At 44.2% G+C, this 27,455-nt stretch overlaps 2 protein-coding genes across 3 annotated transcripts in view; both read right to left on the reverse strand.

Moving 5' to 3' along the window:
* The window catches only part of LOC121569444 (E3 ubiquitin-protein ligase UBR2), a 41,823-nt gene extending 35,500 nt beyond the window's left edge, over window positions 1–6,323 (reverse strand). For both annotated transcript variants that reach the window (XM_041880419.2, XM_041880427.2), the window contains exon 1: window positions 6,215–6,323. In XM_041880419.2, the coding sequence (XP_041736353.2) occupies window positions 6,215–6,298 (84 nt within the window). In that variant the 5' untranslated portion in view covers window positions 6,299–6,323. The remainder of the gene's footprint in view (window positions 1–6,214) is intronic.
* A 1,207-nt stretch (window positions 6,324–7,530) lies between these two features.
* Window positions 7,531–26,186, reverse strand: LOC121574707 (transient receptor potential channel pyrexia-like). The gene is made up of 17 exons (XM_045222683.1): window positions 26,109–26,186; window positions 25,137–25,278; window positions 24,733–24,854; window positions 24,512–24,598; window positions 24,247–24,397; window positions 23,986–24,147; window positions 17,112–17,221; window positions 16,835–16,958; window positions 16,695–16,706; window positions 16,421–16,508; window positions 15,950–16,061; window positions 15,552–15,664; window positions 14,947–15,100; window positions 14,040–14,163; window positions 13,687–13,891; window positions 8,035–8,253; window positions 7,531–7,777 (listed from the first exon to the last, which is right to left on the reverse strand). The coding sequence occupies exons 1-17, from the start codon at window positions 26,184–26,186 to the stop codon at window positions 7,531–7,533; spliced, it is 2,250 nt and encodes a 749-aa protein (XP_045078618.1).
* Between the last annotated feature and the right edge of the window lie 1,269 nt (window positions 26,187–27,455).

A 27,455-nucleotide genomic window follows, 5' to 3' on the forward strand; every position in this document is an offset into this window, starting at 1 on the left:
AATGGGATTGAGATCCGGGCTCTTTGCTGGCCATGGCAGAACCCTGACATTCCTGTCTTGACGGATCCTCCACCCCGCTCCAGAGTACAGGCCTCGTGTGTAACACTCATTCCTTCGACGATAAACCCAAATCCAACCATCACCCTTGGTGAGACAAAACCGCGACTCGTCAGTGAAGAGCACTTTTTGCCAGTCCTGTCTGGTCCAGCGACGGTGGGTTTGTGCCCATAGGCTTTCTGATTTCAAAATCATATCGCGGGAAAGCCTTTGAAGAAACTACAGTTGTCACTGTTGAAGACAGGTACTCTGCTTTCTGTAGGTATAATTTTTATTTCTCCTCTCAATATTGAGCTCTGTAGCAAGTACCTATTTTACCACTGAGATATTTGATATAGCTTTAGGAAGAGCGTGCAAAATGTGCATCTGCCATTGTGAGTGCGCATAGGCCTCATTTTGTAAAACTGCAACGTTTTGTAGGACATTGAATTTACTGTTAGAAGAATACATGGCTACCAGCAGGGGGTATTATAGAGTTCCAGACAGTGACCAAAATACCCTTTGACTTGGCAGTGCAACAGCGATTTTTAATTGGTCACCAGGGTGGTAGTAAAAAAAAAAAAAAGTAGCTGGTCACGTTAGTTTAGTCAGAGAGGAAGAGGTGAAGCGAGAGGGTCCACACCCGTCAATCTGTCCACTAATGGTTATCATAGAAAGAATGTAGCCAGCTACATTCCCTAATGTTTTGCTTAAAGTTAATCTTGCATTTTACTGGAGAAAAGTAGGCTACACAGAAAAAAGTAGCTGATAGGATGCCTGTTTGTGAATTCTCAGAGTGGAGAAGTGCAACTGAAGCACAAGATTTGTCTGATGCCGAGCAGAAATTAAACTAAGAAGCATTTTAGATCTGAGTTTCCAAAGATATTTCTTATGCGTTCTCTTTTTAGTTTTTGTGTGAAAAACACAGAATTCTGTGTTAATGCAACCCCTGAGACCATCTCGTCATTATATACAGTACCTCTGAATTACAGTCAATGAACTAAGTAGACCAGACCCAGCTGCTACAGCACTGGTATTTATGGGAGAGCCACCCCCTTAAGCAGAACTGACCATTTTTTTCAATGGTAAACAGCCTGAGTGAATTTCTGATTGAAAAAGGACCAAGTCTGGCTATCAGCACAGCCGATGTTCCCTTATAACGCGAGAGCACCGTGCCTGCTCCACTTACTCATTGCTAGCTCTAGCATGTCCTGAGGAACCACTGCACTCTCTGGGCTGCATCATGTTAGCTCCCTACAGAAGTTAAGAGACTTGAATAATGCACCGCAGCATGTAGGAAATTGCAACTGTTAATTACAGGTCGCAAAACAATGTCCATTACAGGCTAGAACACTTTACAATGTTAGAAGATACCGGTAGCTTCCAGCGTTGTAGGCCAACTTTCCTTACTAACTTACAGCTGAAGCTAACATCAATTCACTACCCTAGTACTTTGTAGTGCTGTCACGATTCTAACATTTTACTAACGATACCAGGCCAAGTATCACGATACCGAGGAATATCTCAATACCACGGGGGGACAAATTCAGTGGCCTAGCATCCTGTTCACCCCGTCCCCCGGATGCTTGTTCCCGTTTATAAACGTTATACACACGTGCTACACAAAACACTGTCACTGATATTCACACTTTTACTCAACACAACACCAATTGAATTTAACTTCACACTGTATAATAGAATACTGCATAGAATGGCTGATTTGCTCATATTTGCAAAGGCCTAACTGTGATTTGTCTGGAGGAATGAATATACATGCATAAGGGGAAAACACTGCATGAAACCTTCTTCACTTCAGTTAACACACACACTCACTCTCGGTCTCCCTCTCTCTCTCACACAAACACTGCTCCCAGCTTTAAAAACATTAGGCACCAAACATAATTTAAGGAGTACCAGAAATATAGTTTAGGTTTACTTTTGGCCTATATGAATCGTACTTTTGAAGCACATCTCATGAGCAGAAGACCCCTTTCCTTTCTTCCTGAGCCAATCAAATTTGCCTAGACCTACTGTCAAGTTAGCAGGTTGTAAGCTAGCTAGGTAACATGACTGAACAACGTTTGTTATCAAACCAATAATTAGCGACCTGAGATTAGTTTAAAAACAGCCCGCGGCATGGTTTGTGAAATTATATAAAATGTGTGCAAAATCGCTCAGGAAGAAAAAAGGTAGCTTCGGTAATACAGTGGGGGAAAAAAGTATTTAGTCAGCCACCAATTGTGCAAGTTCTCCCACTTAAAAAGATAAGAGAGGCCTGTAATTTTCATCATAGGTACACGTCAACTATGACAGACAAATTGAGAATGGAAGACATACAAGACCACTGATAATCTCCCTCGATCTGGGGCTCCACGCAAGATCTCACCCCTGTGGGGTCAAAATGATCACAAGAACGGTGAGCAAAAATCCCAGAACCACACGGGGGGACCTAGTGAATGACCTGCAGAGAGCTGGGACCAAAGTAACAAAGCCTACCATCAGTAACACACTACGCCGCCAGGGACTCAAATCCTGCAGTGCGAGACGTGTCCCCCTGCTTAAGCCAGTACATGTACAGGCCCGTCTGAAGTTTGCTAGAGTGCATTTGGATGATCCAGAAGAGGATTGGGAGAATGTCATATGGTCAGATGAAACCAAAATAGAACTTTTTGGTAAAAACTCAACTCGTCGTGTTTGGAGGACAAAGAATGCTGAGTTGCATCCAAAGAACACCATACCTACTGTGAAGCATGGGGGTGGAAACATCATGCTTTGGGGCTGTTTTTCTGAAAAGGGACCAGGACGACTGATCCGTGTAAAGGAAAGAATGAATGGGGCCATGTATCGTGAGATTTTGAGTGAAAACCTCCTTCCATCAGCAAGGGCATTGAAGATGAAACGTGGCTGGGTCTTTCAGCATGACAATGATCCCAAATACACCGCCCGGGCAACGAAGGAGTGGCTTCGTAAGAAGCATTTCAAGATCCTGGAGTGGCCTAGCCAGTCTCCAGATCTCAACCCCATAGAAAATCTTTGGAGGGAGTTGAAAGTCTGTGTTGCCCAGCGACAGCCCCCAAACATCACTGCTCTAGAGGAGATCTGCATGGAGGAATGGGCCAAAATACCAGCAACAGTGTGTGAAAACCTTGTGAAGACTTACAGAAAACGTTTGACCTGTGTCATTGCCAACAAAGGGTATATAACAAAGTATTGAGAAACTTTTGTTATTGACCAAATACTTATTTTCCACCATAATTTGCAAATAAATTCATTACAAATCCTACAATGTGATTTTCTGGATTTTTTTTTCTCATTTTGTCTGTCATAGTTGACGTGTACCTATGATGAAAATTACAGGCCTCTCATCTTTTTATGTGGGAGAACTTGCACAATTGGTGGCTGACTAAATAATTTTTTCCCCCACTGTATGGGTCATTTTTTTTTTACCCGTTTGGGCTAGAGAGATGCCATTCTTTGCTTTAAAGCTGCAAGCATGCCTGTCGCGAAGCTGTGCTCCATTTTCCTCTCACTCAGAGGCTGCGTGACAGCGAACGTGCAACTGCAAAGCCTACTCAGACTGGCCTGTGCTCTTGGTTATACCAGGCAATGAAATTATACAAAGTATCAACTTTGCTCGCACTGCTCCAACGTATAAAATGTAGAAATGTAACAGAAGACTTATTAGAGTCTGTATCTCCGCTTGTGTTTCGGAGGACGCATGACTCGACCTTCGTCTCCCGAGCCCGTTGTGGAGTTGCAGCAATGAGACAAGATTGAAATTGGGGAGAAAAAGGGGGCAAAATACAATAAAAAATATTTAAATAATTATCCCTTCGTCTCTCTCACTGCAGTGCTTATCCTATATTATTTTAGCAACGGCATGCCGCCACTACAAAAAAAGTACAATAAAAAAAATGTTTTGCATAGTTTTCGGGATTGTAGAACATTTTCAGTGTGAACTTAAACGACTAAAACCAGATATAAAGTATGTAGAAAAGATAATGGAGTAATATATTTTTAAAATAAGATCAGAATAAAAACTAGTCAGAGAGAATCTAACATTTCAAAAAAATGTCATGTCATTGGTCCCCCATTGATTGGGAAGTCACTCAGATAGCATAAGAAACATGACATAGTCCATGGCAAAATGTGTAGAATTGCAGGAAATTTGCTTTAAAAATGTCAAATGTGCTTTCCGCCTCATGACAATGCCCATGTGTACAAAGCGAGCCCTGACCTCAACCCCATCGAACACCTTTGGGATGAATTGGAAAGCCGACTGCGAGCCAGGCCTAATCACCCAACATCTTTGGTATTTTATTAGGATCCCTATTAGCTGTTGCAAAAGCAGCAGCTACTCCTCCTGGGGTCCACACAAAACATGACATAATACAAAACATTAATAGACAGAACTACATACATTTAAAAAAAATTAAGGCACACGTAGCCTACATATCAATACATACACACAAACTATCTAGGTCAAATAGGAGAGAGGTGTTGTGCCATGAGGTGTTGCTTTATCTGTTTTTTTTAAACCAGGTTTGCTGTTTATTTGAGCAATATGAGATGGAACGGAGTTCCATGCAACAATGGCTCTATATAATACTGTACACTTTCTTGAACTTGTTCTGGATTTGGGGACTGTGAAAAGACCTCCTGGCAGCATGTCTGGTGGGGTAAGTGTGTGTGTCAGAGTTGTGTCTAAATTGACTATGCAAACAATTTGGGATTTTCAACAACATTGTTTCTTATAAAAAGAAGAATTGATGCAGTCAGTCTGTCCTCAACTCTTAGCCAAGAGAGACTGGCATGCATAGTATTTATATCAGTCCTCTGATTACACTGAAGAGCAAGACGTGCCGCTCACAATAAACGATAAGACAAAACTAGAGCCTGCAGAACTTGTGGTGTCAAAAAAGCAGTGCCCAACCTCACTAACGCTCATGGCTGAATGGAAGCAAGTCCCCCAGCAATAATCCAAACATCTAGTAGAAAGCCTTCCCAGAAGAGTGGAGGCTGTTTAAGCTTCAACTCCATGTTAATACCCATGATTTTGGAATGAAATGTTCGACGAGCAGGTGTCCACATTATTTTGGTCATGTAGTGTAATTACATGAGAAAACATGTAATGTAACATCGTATACGGTCCCCTGGGAAACACTGACCAACACTTTGGATCCTACCCTGTCACAATAATTCCTCCCTGGCTTAGTCATTTGTTGTCATGTCAAACAACAATGTATTCAAAGTGCTGCCCACTATATTCCAACTATTGAAATACAATAATAATTATATTTCCATGATTCCAACAGTTCACCAATAAACTAGGCCTAGATTGTTTGCCCATAATGCATATCTATAATGCAGCCCTACGTGGCAGTGTGGAAATGATAACAAACGTGCAGGAAACGCAGAAATTGATGAAAATACTGAAAAGTAGATCGAACAGTATAAAACAATCAGAATGGAGAAAGCCCCATTGAAATCACTTCATTTGTGTGTTGCCACACTAGAGTAGAGTCCCATACTAGTCATATTTAGAACTTAAGCATATTTGGAACTTTTATTATTTAAAACCATAGTTAAAATAACGGCAAATACAATCATAAATTTGAAAGATATCGCCCAGCACTAATGTTACGGGGTTTTGGTTAGCAAGCTTGCCAGGATCGCTACTGCTGTGTTAGCTATGGAGTTAACAACAGCAGCAGCAACAACAACAACAACAACAACAGCAGCAACAGCAGCAGCAGAGACGAGCAAATTAATATTGTTTTGTCTGCCAAGTGAACAGCTAGCTTTTGCTAGCTAGCTCAGAAAAACACTAGCTAGTTACCGGTAGCTAGCTAGCTAAAGTTTTTTTTTTTATATATAATCCTGGACACATCTCTCAATATAAAATATCTGGTATATTATCACATCCAATCATTCTTACATTTATGCTGTTCCATATATTAGCTAAAATGCAATTTTCTAGAAGGCTAGTTAACGTTAGCTAGCTAGTAAGCGTTCGCCAAGTTCCCGTACTGTTAGCGAGGCCATCATCGCATCGAAGAAAAACAAATCGAGATGGAAAAATAGGGAAATAAATATGATAGATGAAATTGGTGCGCTCTGATCCCTTTGATAAGAAAAATTACATCAAATATATACACATATGAAAACTGTCGCTTACCGAAGCTGTGTCTTTGACAGAGAAATTCAGGAATTCAGTACACAGCGCAGACGGTACTTCACGATCAGATTCGGCCGCCGCCATCTTCACTCCCTCTCCCAGTGTCGAAGGAAACGGATATCAGCCGTTGCTTAGTAGCGCGAGCGAGAGAGTTGGGGAACTTTTAAACTGACTAATGGGAAATGAGAGGCTGTGTACGATCAACGCTGACACAACTGGGTCAGGGAAAGCCAACCTAGGTTACTTTTTTTCTAAGATGCACTGGGGACATGAGACACGCTGTAGTTGTAAAATCAGAATCGTTCAAAGGGTGAATAATGATGATGAGGATAATGATGCTGCTGCTGATGGTGATGATGATGATGATGATGTTGTTGTGATGATGATGATGAGGCTGATGATAATTGTAGTGACATACTCCATAAAGTAATTGCAAAAGGGCATATGTGCAATAGCTTTATTTACACTGTACAATAATAATATTGAGATTGTATAGACAGACTGCCAGACATTAGTGGACCATTGCTAATTCACATTTAAAGCCAGCATCATAATCTAAGCTTCATCCTTATTTCCTGGTCCTGTATCTCTGGTTGCTGGTGCTGGTGCAGTCTCTGTGGTTACAGTCATCTTCAGCATCGAGGAGTCAGCCTGTTGAGGCCCTGGAGGACTGGAGATTACAACACTAATGAGTTCAAAGTAAACAGGTCAAATTAGACAGACTTCTGAGACACACTGTGGCCATCTGCAGAGTGCACCATGCAATTACAGGCTTACAACAAAGAGACACTACAGAAAACCAAGATGCATAAACCAGTGATACCTCACCTGTATGGTGGAGCTTCGACGGTCTCTGACCCAGTGCTTTCTGCTGCCTTCACACCACAGCCCACGCCTGCACAGAGACACAATAATGTAATCTATCAGCTATGGACAGACAGGAGACTGTGAAACATATACTCTAGCACAGATATACACAGAAGAAACAGGCACAGAGACAGGTTAACATAGTAGGCCTAATATAAATATAATTAATGTAGTGCAGTTTGACGAGGTCAAAGACTAAACAAAGAGTAAACTCCATAGATTATATTTCTATGGTAGGCCTTCTCTTATTTAAATGATGTCAGTACGAATTACGTCATCATGTGTAAAGACTCAGATTTTAGCTCTCTATATATGCACTCTCTCTGGTTTTGAATGGACTTTACTCTTTGTTTAGTCTTTGACCCAGTCAGACTGCACTAGACTAGTTATCTGGTCTGTCTTAGTATATAGGCCCTATACAGAAGGTTCTCTGTGAGGTCAACCTAGTACTAACATGAGCTGGTCTGGGACTGGATCAGTTGGTGGATCAGGGCCTGCTGCAGGATCTTCATGTCTGCCCTCAGGGCACTGAGGTCTGGTTCTGCTGGGTCTGGTCCATCTGGAGCCTCTGCAGAGTCTGTAGGCGTTCCCCCTGCACAGGGGATGAGAAGCGCCTCCCCTAGGATAGACAAGAAGAGATAGATCTTGGCACACGCCTGGAAATATTCCACAATACAGCGAAGCTGTGTCATACTCCTAAATTCAGGTAAAAGAGAGGCAGTGCTGTGCCTACTTTGAGCCCCTGTCACTCTCATCAGATCTTCCTTGTTCTGAGCGATTCACTTCGTTTTGCATCTCCAGGAACTCATCTAGGGTCTCCTGAAGTGTCGGAACAAGTAAAAAAGCATGTTTAAGAGAAACAAGCACTCTCCCTCCCTGAGCTTAACCACCCACAGGCAGACACAGATATATACAGACGTACAGTTCAAATGCAGGTGTTAAAGATTGTGTACCATCCTGGCACCTTGATCTGAGTGGTGATCGTCTTCATCTCTGCATGCCGCTTTGGGTCAGTTCTGATGTCATCATCGTAAAACTCCCCAAGCGAGGCACAGAAGCGGTGGATGTGCTGGTCATCATAGAAACGGCAGAGACGGGGCATGGATTCCTCCACCTGCAGGATAATGGCTGCTTGCTGCATCACTGCATTGGCCAGTGCATTGTTATACACCCTGACAGAAGAGATACATGCACACAGTGAGTGTGATACACTCATTCATACTGATGCTGAGAGTGACAGATGCATACTGAGTGATATGTTTGTTTGTTGAGAGTGAGACAAACACTTATACCTGATGTAGACAAACAATATACCGTACTTGAGTGAGTACATGACTGTAAGCTCATAAGAATGGCGCCGGAGAAGATGGCTGCCGTTTTACAGCCCCCTGGTCTAAGGCACTCTAGTGGCACAGTTGGCGGCGGAGAAGATGGCTGCCGTTTTACAGCCCCCTGGTCTAAGGATCTCTAGTGGCACAGTTAGCACTGCGATGCAGTGCCTTAGACCAGGGGGCTGTAAAACGGCAGCCATCTTCTCCGGCGCCATTCTTATGAGCTTACAGTCATGTACTCACTCAAGTACGGTATATTGTTGATAATGACTAAAATGTAAAATGTAATGTAAATGTAACCAATTGTACTATTATGTGTGTTTTCCGCGTTATTTGTAATTTATTTTGTACATAATGTTTCTGCCATCGTCTCTTATAACCAAAAAGAGCTTCTGGATATCAGGACAGCGATTACTCACCTCGTATTGGACGAAGATTTTTTCTTCAACGAGGCGGCCGCGAAGGATATCCTACAGACACCCGACAAGGCCCAAATCCACGTCATTCGCATGAGAAAGAGACGGAGATATCGTGGACATACAGTGGGGAAAAAAGTATTTAGTCAGCCACCAATTGTGCAAGTTCTCCCACTTAAAAAGATGAGAGAGGCCTGTAATTTTCATCATAGGTCCACGTCAACTATGACAGACAAAATGAGAAGAAAAAAATCCAGAAAATCACATTGTAGGATTTGTAATGCATTTATTTGCAAATTATGGTGGAAAATAAGTATTTGGTCAATAACAAAAGTTTCTCAATACTATGTTATATACCCTTTGTTGGCAATGACACAGGTCAAACGTTTTCTGTAAGTCTTCACAAGGTTTTCACACACTGTTGCTGGTATTTTGGCCCATTCCTCCATGCAGATCTCCTCTAGAGCAGTGATGTTTTGGGGCTGTCGCTGGGCAACACGGACTTTCAACTCCCTCCAAAGATTTTCTATGGGGTTGAGATCTGGAGACTGGCTAGGCCACTCCAGGACCTTGAAATGCTTCTTACGAAGCCACTCCTTCGTTGCCCGGGCGGTGTGTTTGGGATCATTGTCATGCTGAAAGACCCAGCCACATTTCATCTTCAATGCCCTTGCTGATGGAAGGAGGTTTTCACTCAAAATCTCACGATACATGGCCCCATTCATTCTTTCCTTTACACGGATCAGTCGTCCTGGTCCCTTTTCAGAAAAACAGCCCCAAAGCATGATGTTTCCACCCCCATGCTTCACAGTAGGTATGGTGTTCTTTGGATGCAACTCAGCATTCTTTGTCCTCCAAACACGACGAGTTGAGTTTTTACCAAAAAGTTATATTTTGGTTTCATCTGACCATATGACATTCTCCCAATCCTCTTCTGGATCATCCAAATGCACTCTAGCAAACTTCAGACGGGCCTGGACATGTACTGGCTTAAGCAGGGGGACACGTCTGGCACTGCAGGATTTGAGTCCCTGGCGGCGTAGTGTGTTACTGATGGTAGGCTTTGTTACTTTGGTCCCAGCTCTCTGCAGGTCATTCACTAGGTCCCCCAGCGTGGTTCTGGGATTTATGCTCACCGTTCTTGTGATCATTTTGACCCCACGGGGTGAGATCTTGCGTGGAGCCCCAGATCGAGGGTGATTATCAGTGGTCTTGTATGTCTTCCATTTCCTAATAATTGCTCCCACAGTTGATTTCTTCAAACCAAGCTGCTTACCTATTGCAGATTCAGTCTTCCCAGCCTGGTGCAGGTCTACAATTTTGTTTCTGGTGTCCTTTGACAGCTCTTTGGTCTTGGCCATAGTGGAGTTTGGAGTGTGACTGTTTGAGGTTGTGGACAGGTGTCTTTTATACTGATAACAAGTTCAAACAGGTGCCATTAATACAGGTAAAGAGTGGAGGACAGAGGAGCCTCTTAAAGAAGAAGTTACAGGTCTGTGAGAGCCAGAAATCTTGCTTGTTTATAGGTGACCAAATACTTATTTTCCACCATAATTTGCAAATAAATTCATTAAAAATCCTACAATGTGATTTTCTGGAATTTTTCTCAATTTGTCTGTCATAGTTGACGTGTAACTATGATGAAAATTACAGGCCTCTCTCATATTTTTAAGTGGGAGAACTTGCACAATTGGTGGCTGACTAAATACTTTTTTTCCCCACTGTAGGTCGGGGTGCCTTGTAAGGATCCGATGGCGAGCGAGTAAACTGCCTCTCCCATCAATCCTATTAGCCAATCTTCAATCGTTTGAGAATAAATTGGATGATCTAAGATTACGGTTATCCTACCAACGGGACATTAAAAACTGTAATATCTTATGTTTCACCGAGTCGTGGCTGAACGACGACATGGACAACATACAGCTAGCGGGCTATACGCTACATCGGCAGGATAGAACAGCTGACTCCGGTAAGACAAGGGGTGGCGGTCTGTGTATATTTGTAAACAACAGCTGGTGCACAAAATCAAATACTAAGGAAGTCTTGAGGTTTTGCTCGCCTGAGGTAGAGTATCTTATGATAAGCTGTAGACCACACTATTTACCAAGAGAGTTTTCATCTATATTTTTCATAGCTGTCTATTTACCACCACAAACCAATGCTGGCATTAAGATTGCACTGAATGAGCTGTATAAGGCCATACGTGAACAGGAAAACGCTCATCCAGAGGCAGCGCTCCTAGTGGCCGGGGACTTTAATGCAGGGAAACTTAAATCCGTTCTACCTAATTTCTACCAGCATGTTAAATGTGCAACCAGAGGGAAAAAAAACTCTAGACCACCTTTACTCCACACACAGAGACGCATACAAAGCTCTCCCTCGTCCTCCATTTGGCAAATCTGACCATAACTCTATCCTCCTGATTCCTGCTTATAAGCAAAAACTAAAGCAGGAAACACCAGTGACTAGGTTAATAAAAAAGTGGTCAGATGACGCAGATGCTAAGCTACAGGACTGTTTTGCTAGCACAGACTGGAACATGTTCCGGGATTCTTCAGATAGCATTGAGGAGTACACCACATCAGTCACTGGCTTCATCAATAAGTGCATCGATGATGTCGTCCCCACAGTGACTGTACGTACATACCCCAACCAGAAGCCATGGATTACAGGAAACATCCGCACTGAGCTAAAGGGTAGAGCTGCCGCTTTCAAGGAGCGGGACTCTAACCCGGACGCTTATAAGAAATCCCGTTATGCCCTCCGACGAACCATCAAACAGGCAATGAGTCAATACAGGACTAAGATTGAATCGTACTACACCGGCTCTGACGCTCGTCGGATGTGGCAGGGCTTGAAAACTATTACAGACTACAAAGGGAAGCACAGCCACGAGCTGCCCAGTGACACAAGACTTCCAGACGAGCTAAACCACTTCTATGCTCGCTTCGAGGCAAGCAACACTGAAGAATGCATGAGAGCACCAGCTGTTCCGGATGACTATGTGATCACGCTCTCCATAGCTGATGTGAGTAAGACTTTTAAGCAAGTCAACATTCACAAGGCCGCAGGGCCAGACGGATTACCAGGACGTGTACTCCGAGCATGCGCTGACCAACTGGCAAGTGTCTTCACTGACATTTTCAACATGTCCCTGACTGAGTCTGTAATACCAACATGTTTCAAGCAGACCACCATAGTCCCCGTGCCCAAGGACACTAAGATAACCTGCCTAAATGACTACCGACCCGTAGCACTGACGTCTGTAGCCATGAAGTGCTTTGAAAGGCTGGTCATGGCTCACATCAACACCATTATCCCAGAAACCCTAGACCCACTCCAATTTGCATACCGCCCCAACAGATCCACAGATGATGCAATCTCTATTGCACTCCACACTGCCCTTTCCCACCTGGACAAGAGGAACACCTACATGAGAATGCTATTCATTGACTACAGCTCAGCATTCAACACCATAGTGCCCTCAAAGCTCATCATTAAGCTAAGGATCCTGGGACTAAACACCTCCCTCTGCAACTGGATCCTGGACTTCCTGACGTGCCGCCCCCAGGTGGTAAGGGTAGGTAACAACACATCTGCCACACTGATCCTCAACACAGGGGCCCCTCAGGGGTGCGTGCTCAGTCCCTTCCTGTACTCCCTGTTCACCCATGACTGCATGGCCAGGCACGACTCCAACACCATCATTAAGTTTGCCGACGACACAACAGTGGTAGGCCTGATCACCGACAACAATGAGACAGCCTATAGGGAGGAGGTCAGAGACCTGGCCGTGTGGTGCCAGGATAACAACTTCTCCCTCAACGTGACCAAGACAAAGGAGATGATTGTGGACTAGAGGAAAAAAAAGAGGACTGAGCACGCCCCCATTCTCATCGACGGGGCTGTAGTGGAACAGGTTGAGAGCTTCAAGTTCCTTGGTGTCCACATCACCAAATAACTATTATGATCCAAACACACCAAGACAGTCGTGAAGAGAGCACGACAAAGCCTATTCCCCCTCAGGAGACTGAAAAGATTTGGCATGGGTCCTCAGATCCTCAAAAAATTATACAGCTGCACCATCGAGAGCATCCTGACTGGTTGCATCACCGCCTGGTATGGCAACTGTTCTGCCTCCGACCGCAAGGCACTACAGAGGGTAGTGCGTAAGGCCCAGTACATCACTGGGACCAAGCTTCCTGCCATCCAGGACCTCTATACCAGGCGGTGTCAGAGGAAGGCCCTCAAAATTGTCAAAGACTCCAGCCACCCTAGTCATAGACTGTTCTCTCTGCTACCGCACGGCAAGCGGTACCGGAGTGCCAAGTCTAGGTCCAAAATACTTCTGAACAGCTTCTACCCCCAAGCCATAAGACTCCTGAACAGCTAATCATGGCTACCCGGACTATTTGCACTGCCCCCCCCACCCCATCTTTTTACGCTGCTGCTACTCTGTTAATTATTTATGCATATTATTATTATTTATTTTTTTTCCACTTTAACTCTACCCACATGTACATATTACTTCAACTACCTCAACTAGCCGGTGCCCCCGCACATTGACTCTGCACCGGTACCCCCCTGTCTATATAGCCTCCCTACTGTTATTTTATTTTACTTCTGCTCTTTTTTTCTCAACCCTTTTTTGTTGTTGTTTTATTTTACTTTTTTATTAAAAATAAATGCACTGTTGGTTAAGGGCTGTAGGTAAGCATTTCACTGTAATGTCTGCACCTGTTGTATTCGGCGCATGTGGCCAATAAAATTTGATTTGATTTGATTTGATTCGAAGCTGTAAAGGCTTATATGCATACGGATCCCCTAGCTCACCAAATATAATTTTAGCGGCCCTTACCTTTGAAAGGTGTCCGAGAGGAGGGCAATCATCTGGTTGACACACAGAATGGAGGACAGAGCCAGGAAGGTGCCACAGAGGAAGTGGGCCATGATAGAGTCCACTTCAACAATGGCATTAAACTCGTACTCATCCACCAGAGTGATGCGGTACAGGCTGTAGAGCAGCTGGGGCACAGTCCGCATACTGGGTATTGACACCTGACCTGGGGAGGACAGTTCACACAGACTCAGACAGACTTACTGTAAATATATTTGTTTATGCATATTTTTTTTCATACTAGGACAGCTACAGTAGGGTATACTATCTCATATTGTGGGTATCTGTTTGATCAAATTTGTTGCCCAATTTACCTCCAAATATAATCCAGAAAACACATGCATAAGGGATAAAGATCTCTGCATATAGGAAGAGGAAACGTAGGACATCCTCAATCTTCCCCAGCATGACAATGAAAGGACCCATAACGGCAGGTAGCTTAGTGGTTAAGAGCGTTGTGCCAGTAACCGAAAGGTTGCTGATTCTAATCCCCGAGCCGACTAGGTGAAAAATCTGTCGATGTGCCCTTGAGCAAGGCACTTAACCCTATTTGCTCCTGTAAGTCGCTCTGGATAAGAGCATCTGCTAAATGACTAAAATGTAAATGTAATAACCCTGTACAAAATGAGGATGAAAGGTAGTGGTATTGGTGTAATGTTGTGGAATATGCAGAAGCAGGTGCAATGATTTTAAGATCAGCTGTATAAGTATTATGTGGGTCAGCATATTTGGCTACTTTATACTTGAAAATATCCAGACATGCTATTTCAAAAAAGTATCCTATTTTGGACATGAGGGCCATGACCATATTGGGGCCTATGAGCTCTAGTTCCTTTGTTGTCATGGCTACAGGGGGGGACAATGTAGCGCCCCATTCAGGTGTTGTTGTCATGGAACCTGAGAACATCATGTACCTATGAGGACGCTGACCAGGTGTCACTATTATACCTGAGCTACCCCATAAACAATATGCATTGCTATGAGAACCTAACACCGGTCCAGGTGATCTATTTAGCTATGTTTTCCCTTTTTTTGGTCCCTTCCATGATCCATTGGGGACCAAGGAACAGTCATGAATAGTGAAGTTCGGAAGTAAAGACTCATTAATCTCCACCAGATTGGTGCTCTAAAATGAAGGGATAGTGAGATCAAGTAAAGAAATGGTGCCAAAAAGAGGAATCTATTTAGTGGTTGCCAGTGTGGTCACCTGAAAGCTCAGACGTGCTTCATCAGCCGGAGCCAGAGGAAAATTATGACCACAGCGAAGAGGCGCAGGCTGTAGTCTCGCAGTGTGCCTGCCAGCAAGAAGATATCTGCCACATGGATCCCAAACACTGCCATCAGCAGAATGTACACCAGCCAATCAAAGATGTTCCTGTGACACAGCCAAAATCGATATCATTGCCTGCTTGCCAGTTAGTTAAATCATATCCATATGAGATGTATCGTGTAGAACACAAACATGTTTACCAGGGGTCTTGTAAGTAGTTTCCCTTCATGCAGTGGATGATCTTGATTTGCTCTTCCAATAATATTTTTTCCTTTGGAGCAGGAAGACAAAAAATGTAAAGAATATGTCATGTTGCACATTACATTCTCAGTGGGATTATAACAACCTGTAGCCTTACGAAGGGCATACTGCCAATAGGAGGACTCTCCTTAGATCTTAATTCAGTTTAATTTGGTTAACTGTGTAAGCCTAGATCAGGTCTAGAAACTTCAATAAGATGTGTGTCTATGTGTGTCTACTGGGTGAGAAAAGGTGCTGTACCTCGGGCCACATGGGGAGGCAGCGCAGGTCATTGTTGATCCGGCGTTCACATCACCGCTGCCTGCTCCTCAGCTTCCTCCTGGAGCCTATCATCTCCGCCACCTCCCGGCCCACCTCCAACACTGTCAGCCCCAGAGCTACCACCACCCCAAACACACGCCACCAGTCCTACAGGAAGATATACCTTTTATATTTATTTATTTGGATCCCCATTAGCTGTTACAATGGAGTCCACAATGACTTTATCAATGACTCATGAGCAATCCAAGCATGTCCAAGCATCTGTATGACCTGTAAAATAGTTGGGACCTTTATATTTTCATTTTGGATCCAAATGAAGGATTCAAATGTGTGTGAATCTTAAACATCACCCTTTTAATGTAGTTCTGAAGAGTCTATGTGAAAAAAAAGGGGAAAAAATAGTAATGTTCCCTCTCTCCTTCACTTTCTCACCTCAGGGAAAACATAAGGGTCCTTGTTTCGGATGACAGACACAGAGATGGCCACGGTCGTCCAGGAGACGATAAACAGGAAGTCGAGGAGTAGTAGTATCCAATCCACCAACCTACAGAGACACCAGTTTACTATTCCGAGTGAAATACTGAACCACCATTCAGTACTGTATTAACAGATCTGTTTAGCTATGTGTCTAACTGCGTGAATGGTCAGGGATATAGTGTATCTTATTTATGAGAGAGCAGGAGACTGGAGGGGGGCAAGAGGAGAGACAGAGCCCCTCTGACACACCTGCCACTCTCTCTCTCTCTCTCTCTCTCTCTCTCTCTCTCTCTCTCTCTCTCTCTCTCTCTCTCTCTCTCTCTCTCTCTCTCTCTCTCTCTCTCTCTCTCTCTCTCTCTGTCTGTCTGTCTGTCTGTCTGTCTGTCTGTCTGTCTGTCTGTCTGTCTGTCTGTCTGATGAACTGACCAGCCATATAGTTTCCACTTGACAGTGATGAGCTTTAAAACCACAGGGTGCATGATGAGATCCAGCTTTCCCTGGTGCACTATGAACTCTAACCGTGGCGAGAGAGAGAAAAAACATCTCAGAGAATATTCCTACAGCAATTATCATCAAATTAGTTGACTCATTTGACAAATTTGACTCATACGTAGTCCTCCATTTTAGTTTTCATGCATTATCACTTTATTAGTCTGTTTAGCCTTAAAGAGGAGCACATACTGGTGATGTGTAGGCTCACTGGCCACTCTCTCTAGAAGACAAGAAAAGAGAAATTAGAGATGACAAAAAAGTTTACAGTTTAGGCGACGGTTGCATGGTTTGACCCACTGAGGTTCTGTGGAAAGAGTTTTTATTTATTTTACTGTTTAAACAGGTTACCTTGTGAGCCCTGTCCTTGCGGATTCTGCTTGCAGGGTGGCTCTGGCTCCAGCAGGTGGAGGTAGTAGAACTGCTGCCTGGTCATCCGGTCAGTCCCATGGAACTGGTTCAGCGCCAAATGAGCCTGACAAGACCAAAGAGAGCTAAACAAAGCTATAGGATGACCACATACAGAACCCACTAATTCACAACAACTAGCACATTGTCAGGCCAAACTATACAATTGGAGCCTTATACTGTAACTCATTGGGTCCGTGACCATCCAACCCTTATTTACCACTGAGGTTATCTTGTCAATCATGGTGGTGATGCAGAGTTGACCATCAGAGTCCTTCACTCCAGCATCTGCCCCCAGTACCATTAGCGTCCGTGCAGCCTCACTCCGGTCTGAATACACACAGGAGCACCACAAAAGCAGTATGATCAGGTACAGTATAACTGTGTAATGTCCAATGTAGTTATTTGTAAGGTGAGGTCGAGGGCACGTTTCCATCTACAGATGGACAATAAAGTTGTGTTTTATTCTATTCTAAAACAACGCATTGAATGTGAAATGCACTGAATCAACAGTGCACAAAGAGGCAAGTACAGATGTAGGATCTTACAGTTTTTCTCAGTCGCTTTGGTGCATTTCTTAGATCAAAAGTGCAATTCTTGATACTACTTGTACAAATTCCAAATCATCTAGTCACTTGTGCACATCATTAAAGCAATTTCTTATTCCTTTGAACAAATTGCAATTGCTTTTGTACATATTGCAATTGATAATGTACAAGTGTCAGCTTTTTTCCACATTTTCAATTGCTCATGTCATGTTGATCAAAATATAGTAGATGGTTCTCTGTTGAATAGTCTTACCCCTCAAAACATCTAGGCATTAGTTCCTTGCATAAGCCATTACATGCAAAATTTTTTGAACTATTTGTCATAAACTGTCAAGCATAGTTTTACACATTTCTATTAGACCTTTTGTACAAAAACGTAAATTGCTGAATCGTGCAGGTGAAATTAACCCTCACTCATGAAGGAATGTAAAGTGTTAGTTCAACCAACAATCAACCAGTTGTCTAAATTGCTCAAAGGTGCATCTCATGAAGAATCAATTGGCAAGCATATATAGACAGACCACAACACAGAGTTGCAATTTTCCAATAATGGATGGACCAGGAAACGAACAGGGTCAACAGCCAAGAGGAGGAAGAAGAGGAGCAAGGATGCGTGGTGGAAGGCAAAACAGAGGAAGAGGCAGAAGAGGACATAGGCGCATATCTGATGACATAAGGGCCACTATTGTAGACCATGTTGTCAATCATGGCCTTACAATGGCTGAGGCGGGTCGAAGGGTGCAGCCGAATATTGGGAGATCAACCGTGTCCTCAATAGTACAAACGTTTCGAAGAGAGAACAGGTATGTCCACCAATGTACAGTGCACTGTTACTGTATATAAGCAGTATACTGTATACTTCCTACAATGCTTCATATTACAGTAGTCCACTTGTATTTCACAGCATACAGAAATATACTCTATACAGATACATACTGCACCTTACATGCACCCACCTGTATGTTTTACAGTAAAATGTGTGTTCGCATAGTTTTTGTCTATGTGAAAGTGTGCGATGCATCACTGCATTTTTCCACACATAGGACTGCAAGATTACCTCAAACCGGTGGCAGAGGACGCCTTTTCACACCTCAACAGGAGGAGGCTATTTGCACCATGGTCCGAGCAAACAATGCCATGAGACTCAGGGAAATACAAAGGACCATTATAGAAGACAACGATGTCTTTGAAAACATCCATACGGTTAGCATCTCAACCATCGACAGGGTGCTGCATAGAAACCAGATGAGTATGAAACAGCTGTACCGTGTACCATTCCAAAGGAATGAGGACAGAGTTAAGGAGCTACGGTACCAGTATGTACAGGTAAAACATATATCTATGTAACTACTTTACAGCAACATTTTATAGTGTTACATAGTACAGTAAGCATAAACTGCACACATTTCCATTGCTGTGGAAGGAACATGCAATATATGTACATTTTATGTCATTCTTCCTTACCAAAACAAATTCAACTGTGTGTTCTGGGATATAGCGTATAATGGAGTTGGAATCAAGTGAACCCTCTCACAACTTTGTATACGTGGATGAGGCTTGCTTCAACCTGACCAAATGCAGAAGGCGGGGTCGGAATATCATCGGTCACAGAGCTACTGTGGATTTGCCAGGCCAACGGGGAGGAAATATCACCATGTGTGCTGCTATTTCGGAGCATGGTGTCCTAATCCATATCCCCCTTTTAGGGCCATACAACACCCAGCATCTACTCAACTTTTTAGAGACTCTCTACAGGGCTCTCATCCCTGATGATGAGAGGGGTCTGTTTAGAGAGGATTTGCCAAAGTATGTGGTCATTTGTGATAATGTGAGTTTCCATCGATCAAACATCATAAGGCAATGGTTTGTGACCCACCCGAGGATGCTCATAGAATTCCTCCCACCTTATTCACCATTCCTTAACCCAATTGAGGAGTTCTTTTCAGCATGGAGGTGGAAGGTGTACGATCGTCAGCCACACACACAGATAACCCTGCTGGCTGCAATGGATGCAGCATGTGAGGACACCACAGTAGACGCCTGCAGAGGATGGATAAGGCATTCCAAAAGATTCTTTCCACGTTGCATTGGAAGGGAAAATATCCGGTGTGATGTGGATGAGAATATGTGGGCTGACAGACAGGAACGTCTGGATGTGTAGAGACAGCACTAGAACAGTGCTGTGGGCAAAGTTGTGCCTTAGGGGTGGTTTCCTGTGTTTCTTTCTAATTTAGTTTTTTTTCCTTTGTGCCCCTTGGGTTGTCCAGTCTCTTTCAATCAATAACCCACATACAGTAATATGTAAATAGTACTGTTGAAATTGATATATGCCATAGAAGTGCAGCCTTGTGCATTTTCAATACAGTAACTGTCATCCAAACTGTAGCCTAAGTTTACATCAGGTAATACTGTCAAAGTACACAGTTCCATTGACAACATGCCTAAACATTTTGACAACCTTGTTCGTGAACAATGACTCAATGACTTATCATTCTGATGACACTGACATGATCATTGGCATGAATATTTACTTTTGAGAGATGTACTAAGGATTTTTAGTGACTGACTAGCTTTAGAAACATATCTATTGTATATTGCAGTTTGTACAAATTGTTCTGAGAAATGCACTTATTATTTTGCACATGTTAGGGATGATGTGAAAAATGCACCAAAGCGACTGAGAAAAACTGTAATTTGATCACTCTTTTGTTGCAGGAAATGCAAACTTTTTAAAAAGTTTATTTGAGTTTTAAAAAGGCTTCTAAAGTTTGTCATTTCCACTTTGAAATTTCAGAATTGATTTGCTCTAATGAAAAATTTATCAACCCCTACAAAAATGTCCCTTCATTATAATCCACATAGTAAGATGGTGCTGACAGACATGGAAGCGCTGCTTCTAGCTCCTGAGCAACTTTGCAGTATTTTGTTTTTTTGTGTGTTATTTGTTACATTATTAGCCCAGAACCTGTTTTGTGTTATTACATACAGCCAGAAATAACTTTTGGATATCAGAGCGGCGGTAACTGTCACGCCCTGGCTCTGGGGACTCTTTAATGTTGAGCCAGGGTGTGTAGTGTCTAAGTTGTATTTTCTATGTTTCGTTCTAGTTCGTGTTTTCTATGTTGGCCAGGGTGGTTCCCAATCAGAGGCAGCTGATTCTCATTGTCTCTGATTGGGAACCATACTTAGGCAGCCGGTTGGCACTAGTTTATTGTGGGATCTTGTTCTGTATAGGTTTGTGTTGGTGAACCTGTAGACTTCACGTATCGTTTTGTTGTTTTGTTATTTGATGTATAGTACTCATTAAAAGATGTACGCCTATCACGCTGCGCCTTGGTCCGGTTCTTACGACGATCGTGACAGAAGATCCCACCAAAGAAGGACCAAGCAGCGTGTTCAGGAGCAAACACCGGGAAAGGAACTGGAGAAGTTGGCGATGTCCCAGGTGGGCGAATGGTGGTCTTGGGAGGACATGTTCGCGGGCAAAGGGCCATGGGCAAAAGTTAAAGCCCTGGCGAGAGAGGAGGTACGGCGCCTACCGTGCCGTCGTCGGACAGGCGAGAGGCAACCCCAAGTAATTTTTTGGGGGGGGCACACGGCATGGACGACGGGGCTGCTGGAGGCAGCTACAGGGCGAGTTTGTGGACTAGGAGAGGAGGCCACCAGGTTACGGGGGCCATTGGTCATGAGGGGGAAGGAGAGTGTAGAGGCACGGCGAGAGGTACTGGGGTGTGTTACCAGTCCGGTCCGGCCCGTTCCTGATCCCCGCACAAGGCCAGTGGTGTGTGTTCCCAGCACGGTCCGGCCTGTTCCTATCCCTCGCACCAAGCCTGTGGTGCGCGTCGCCAGCCCGGTCCGGCCTGTTCCTGCTCCCCGCACCAAGCCTGTGGTGCGTGTTGCCGGCCCGGTCCGGCCTGTTCCTGCTCCCCGCACCAAGCCTGTGGTGCGCGTTGCCGGCCCGGTCCGGCCTGTTCCTGCTCCCCGCACCAAGCCTGTGGTGCGCGTCGCCAGCCCGGTCCGGCCTGTTCCTGCTCCCCGCACCAAGCCGGTGGTGCGCGTCGCCAGCCCGGTCCGGCCTGTTCCTGCTCCCCGCGCCGAGCCTGTGGTGCGCGTCGCCAGCCCGGTCCGGCCTGTTCCTGCTCCCCGCACCAAGCCAGTGGTGCGCGTCGTCAGCCCGGTCCGGCCTGTTCCTGCTCCCCGCACCAAGCCAGGGGTGCGCGTCGTCAGCCCGGTCCGGCCCGTTTCTGCTCCCCGCAACAAGCCAGTGGTGCGCGTCATCAGTCCGGCACAGCCCGTGCCTGTTCCTGCACCCCGCACCAAGCCAGGGGTGCGCGTCGTCAGCCCGGTCCGGCCCGAGTCGCAAATCAAGGGCTCAGACACGAGACGTATGTGACAGGGTTTACAGTAAATCACGGATTACAAAGGGAAAACCAGCCACGTATCGGACACCGACGTCTTGCTCCCAAACAAGCTAAACACCTTCTTCGCCCGTTTTGAGGATAACACAGTGCCACCGATGCGGCCCGCTCCCAAGGACTGTGGGCTTTTGTTCTCTGTGGCCGACGTGAGTAAGTCATTTAAGCGTGTTAATCCTCGCAAGGCTGCCGGCCCAGACAGCATTCCTAGCCGCATCCTCAGACCATACGCAGGCCAGCTGGCTGGAGTGTTTACGGACATATTCAATCTTTCCCTATCCCAGTCTGCTGTCCCCACCTGCTTCAAGATGTCCACCATTGTTCCTGTACCCAAGAAAGCAAAGGTAACTGAACTAAATGACTATCGCCCCGTAGCACTCAATTCTGTCATCATGAAGTGCTTTAATAATAATAATATGCCATTTAGCAGACGCAAATATCCAAAGCGACTTACAGTCATGCGTGCATACATTTTTGTGTATGGGTGGTCCTGGGGATCGAACCCACTACCCTGGCGTTACAAGCGCCGTGCTCTACCAGCTGAGCTACAGAGGACCACCGCTTTGAGAGGCTAGTTTGAGAGGCTAGTTAAGGATTATATCACCTCCACCTTACCTGACACCCTAGACCCACTTCAATTTGCTTACCGCCCTAATAGATCCACAGACGATGCAATCGCCATCGCACTGCACACTGCCCTATCCCATCTAGACAAGAGGAATACCTTCGTCTGAATGCTATTCATTGACTATAGCTCAGCCTTCAACACCATAGTACCCTCCAAGCTCATCATTAAGCTTAGGACCCTGGGTCTGAACCCCACACTGTGCAACTGGGACCTGGACTTCCTGATGGGCCGCCCCAAGGAGTTGAAGATAAGAAACAACACCTCCACTTCGCTGATCCTCAACACAGGGGCCCCACAAGCATGCATGCTCAGCCCCCTCCTGTACTCCCTGTTCACCCATGACTGCGTGGCCAGACATGTCTCCAACTCAATCATCAAGTTTGCAGACGACACAACAGTAGTAGGCCTGATTACCAACAATGACGAGACAGCCTACAGGGAGGAGGTGAGGGCCCTGGCGGAGTGGTGCCAGGAAAATAACCTCTCCCTCAACGTCAACAAAACGAAGGAGCTGATCGTGGACTTCAGGAAACAGCAGAGGGAGCACGCCACTATCCACATCGACGGGACCATAGTAGAGAAGGTGGAAAGCTTCAAGTTCCTCGGCGTACACATCACTGACGATCTGAAATGGTCCACCCACACAGACAGTGTGATGAAGAAGGCGCAACAGTGCCTCTTCAACCTCAGGAGGCTGAAGAAATTCAGCTTGGCCCCTAAGACCCTCACAAACTTTTACAGATGCACAATTGAGAGCATCCTGTCGGGCTGTATCATCGCCTGGTATGGCAACTGCACAGCCCGCAACCACAGGGCTCTCCAGAGGGTGGTGCGGTCTGCCCAACACATCACTAGGGGCACACTGCCTGCCCTCCAGGACATCTACAGCACCCGATGTTATAGGAAGGCCAAAAAGATCAAGGACATCAACCACCCGAGCCACTTCCTGTTCACCCCGCTATCATCCAGAAGGCGAGGTCAGTACAGGTGAATCAAAGCTGGGACCGAGAGACTGAAAAACAGCTTCTATCTCAAGGCCATCAGACTGTTAAATAGCCATCACTAGCCGGCTACCACCGGGCTACTCAGCCCTGCACCTTAAAGGCTGCTGCCTTATATACATAGACGTGGAATCACTGGCCACTTTAATAATGGAACACTAGTCACTTTAATAATGTTTACATACTGCTTTACTCTTCTCATATGTATATACTGTATTCTATTCTACTGTATTTTAGTCAATACCACTCCGACATTGCTCGTCCTAATATTTATATATTTATTTATTCCATTATTTTACTTTTAGATTTGTGTATTGTTGTGAATTATTAGATACTACTGCAATGTAGGAGCTAGGAACACAAGCATTTCGCTACACCCGCAATAACATCTGCTAAATATGTGTATGTGACCAATAACATTTTATTTTATTTTATTTGATTCCTGTTGTTGCAGGATTATTTTCCTCAAATTAAGATCCTACATCTGTAAGGGTAGTAGTACCTAGGTTGGCAGCCAGTTGTAGAGGGGTTCTCTTTTTGTAGTCTTGTGCGGAGATGTCTGCCCCATACTGCAGCAGCACCCTGAGTGCCCCCACCGTGTCGTTCTTAGCTGCGTAATGGAGAGGCGTCTGATGGTCCATGTTGGTCGTAGCACCAATGTCAGCTGAAGGGACGGGACATGCATATGTGATCTACAGTACAATACACATTAAAAGTACTCACACACATACAGTAAGTGGCACACACACGTTTGATCTCTGACCTTTCCTCTCCAACAGGAAGTGGATCATCTCCACATAGTCCAGAGCTGCAGCAACATGCAGAGGTCTGACCCCGTAGGAGTCAGGACGCAGAAAATCAGCCCCCCTCTCCAGGAAGAAATGCATCATGTCCACATTCCACGCCCTCGAGATCTACAACCAGGCAGAAGAACCCTGTTGAACACACACTGTCTGGAGGCCACTGAGAACGATCTGCCACAACAGGTATTTGAGTCATTTGATAACGTGTAAAGACTTAAGTCTCACCTCATGTAAGACAGTTTGTCCGAATCTGTCTGTTGAGTTGGGGTCGGCTCCATCTACGATCACATCATTCAGGTACTGAAAGTCTACCTATGAACAAACAGGATGAGTGATTGTTTGAATCATATCACCAGCCTTCAATCAGACCATATCTAATCTATATCTTAATCTATACCTTTAGCCCCAATTTACAATATAAAGGCAGAATGCCATCCACCCCTTACCTCATCAGTGTCCTGATTGCTGGAAGCCAGATCTCTGAAATGGTCCAGCAGACTTTTATTGAGGTTGAAGCTTTTATCTCCTCCATCCGCCAGGCCTTTGTACATGCTCTCAAAGAATTCCCCTTTAAACAAAAAGGTTATCGTACTGTATTATATCAATTTGAGACTAGAGAGTGAGTGAAACTTCCTTGAAGTAAAGGGCTGAGATACAGTGGAATGAACTGCAGTTGGCACCGGAAGTTGAATGGTTAAATCACTTGATATTGGCATGCAGGGGTTAGGCGGTTAGAGTAGTTTATCTGAATTGTCAGTTATTCTGTGAGTCGGTGGTGTCCAGTGTCCACTGAAAGAGTGCTGAGTATTTGAAGTCCTATCTGAGTTTGGTGTGTTATCTGCAATGGTACCTATGGGTTTTCTCCTCACACACTGAAGGCAGGCTAGTTTCCAGCGGCTGCAGGTGTAAGATGCCCACTGGGCATTTGCCCTCACAGCACTCGACACTGATGTCTTAGAGATCTGAGTTTCATCAACTGGCTGCCGTTCAGACTGCAGTGACACACATACAGTACATCACACTACAGTACATAGTACTGCATCATAGCATACTCAAATGTCCAATACTAAAATGTATCACCCAATAATAGCAAGTATAGTAACACACCACTCTATAATCATATACAGTTTGGAACTGAGTAGCGATGATTGAAAATGTGTTGAGAAGAGGGTTTCGGATTACTCTAGAAAGAAATGAAAAAATATAAACAAATAACCAGTGGTGGAAAAAGTACCCAATTGTCATACTTGACTAAATGTAAAGATACCTTAATAGAAAATGACTCAAGTAAAAGTGAAAGTCACCCAGTAAAATACTACTTGAGTAAAAGCCTAAAAGTATTTGGTTTTAAATATATTTAAGTATCAAAAGTAAATGTAATTGCTCAAATATACTTAAGTATCAAAAGTTAAAGTAAAAGTATAAATCATTTCAAATTCCTTATATCAAGCAAATCAGACGGCACCATTTTCTTGTTTATTTTATTTTATGGATAGCCAGAGGCCCACTCCAACATAATTTACAAACAAAGCATGTGTGTTTAGTGAGTCCGCCAGATCAGAGGCAGTAGGGATGACCAGGGATGTTCTCTTGATAAGTACGTGAATTTGACAATTTTCCTGTCCTGCTAAGCATTCAAAATGAGTACTTTTGGGTGTCAGGTCAAATGTATGGGAAGAAAGTACATTATTTCCTTTAGGAATGTAGTGAAGTAAAAGTAGTCAAAAATATAAATAGTAAAATGAAGTACAGATAACCCCACTGCAAATAACAACATTGAGAGGCTGATTGATTAAACTTCAAAGTGCCATTTTCTCCTCACCTGGTTGACCACTCCATCAGTCATCTCCATGGCAGGGTTGTCATGGCCAGGGGCACTAACCTGGTTCATCCTCCTCATCCTGCTGTGTTCCAGGCCTGAAGGCCTCTCTGTAAACAACTAACCACACAGCTTCAATATGACTGCGACCAGCCTGCCAGTGTAGGTACAGTACCTCTGCAATGAGCTGCTATTTCCAAACAAAGGCTTTCACTCAAAACACAGGGAGTTGGTAGATTCCGAGAGATTCTGAACCTGCTAAAGCCTTGTGATCCAGAGAGATAAGGAGTGGATTGTTGTTAGGCAGATAGAAGGAACGTCTTCTGCAGGCCCATTCACTGTTTCTCATTCAAGCTGTTTGTTTGCAAGTGAGAAGTGTTCCCTACCTGTATTACTGTACCTGAACAATATGGTACATTCTGACCCATGTCTGACACATGTGCTTGTTTTGCAACAGCCTAAACAGCCTTTATGTCATAAAGTTGACAGGCAATGACACTGACAAAGCAATGGTCTTATCTTCTAATGTTTAACAACATTGGAGTTTGTTTGAGCTGTTAACTCTGTGCATGTTTATGGATTCTTATCAGCTAATGTGTGCTCATTGCAGATGTATTTTAGCTTGTTAAGGTATATATAATCACCAAGTATGCATCCTGACACACATGTGGCCCCACTCTTGACAAACAACCAGTTTCATGCCTAGACATGCCTTCCAATGGTATTTTCATATCTATTTTTATCTTAGAAAAGGCCTCCAAAATGACAACTCCATGACTTGGCCACATGCAGCGACAGCTCAGAGCTGTCATTGTTTGACAGGACGTGGTCTCCATAGCAATGTGATTGACAGGTGCCACAATAATGTTATAAGAAGGGTGGATTGTTGAAGAGCTAAAGTCCACTCTAGGTCAACAAAGCAAGTGAAAAAGAGAAAGACTACAGACCATTGAGTTACATAAAGACTAAAAGAGTGGTCATCTGATAGAGCATGGCGCTTGCCACATCAGGATAGTGGGTTCAATTCCCGGGACCACCGATACGTAAAATGTATGCACACATGACTGTATGTCGATTTGGATAAAGGCATTTGCTAAATGGCATATATTATTATATAAACACAGACAATAAACACAGATATAATTGTATTCTTATAACAAGGTTGTGATGTACAACGAACGCAGAGACAAGAATATAGTGTAATCCACTATATTGTCCAGTTAAAGCTGGATAACAGTTCTGTCTTTAAACAATGTGACTGAAGGCAATGAGGTCACTGCTTGAGAGTTTGTGATAGGTCAGGGCAAAGCTTTATTGAGTCTTTAAAACACATGATTGATTTTGCATTCC

The sequence above is a fragment of the Coregonus clupeaformis genome, chromosome 1 (assembly GCF_020615455.1).
Source record: "Coregonus clupeaformis isolate EN_2021a chromosome 1, ASM2061545v1, whole genome shotgun sequence".
Taxonomy (NCBI): Eukaryota; Metazoa; Chordata; class Actinopteri; order Salmoniformes; family Salmonidae; genus Coregonus; species Coregonus clupeaformis.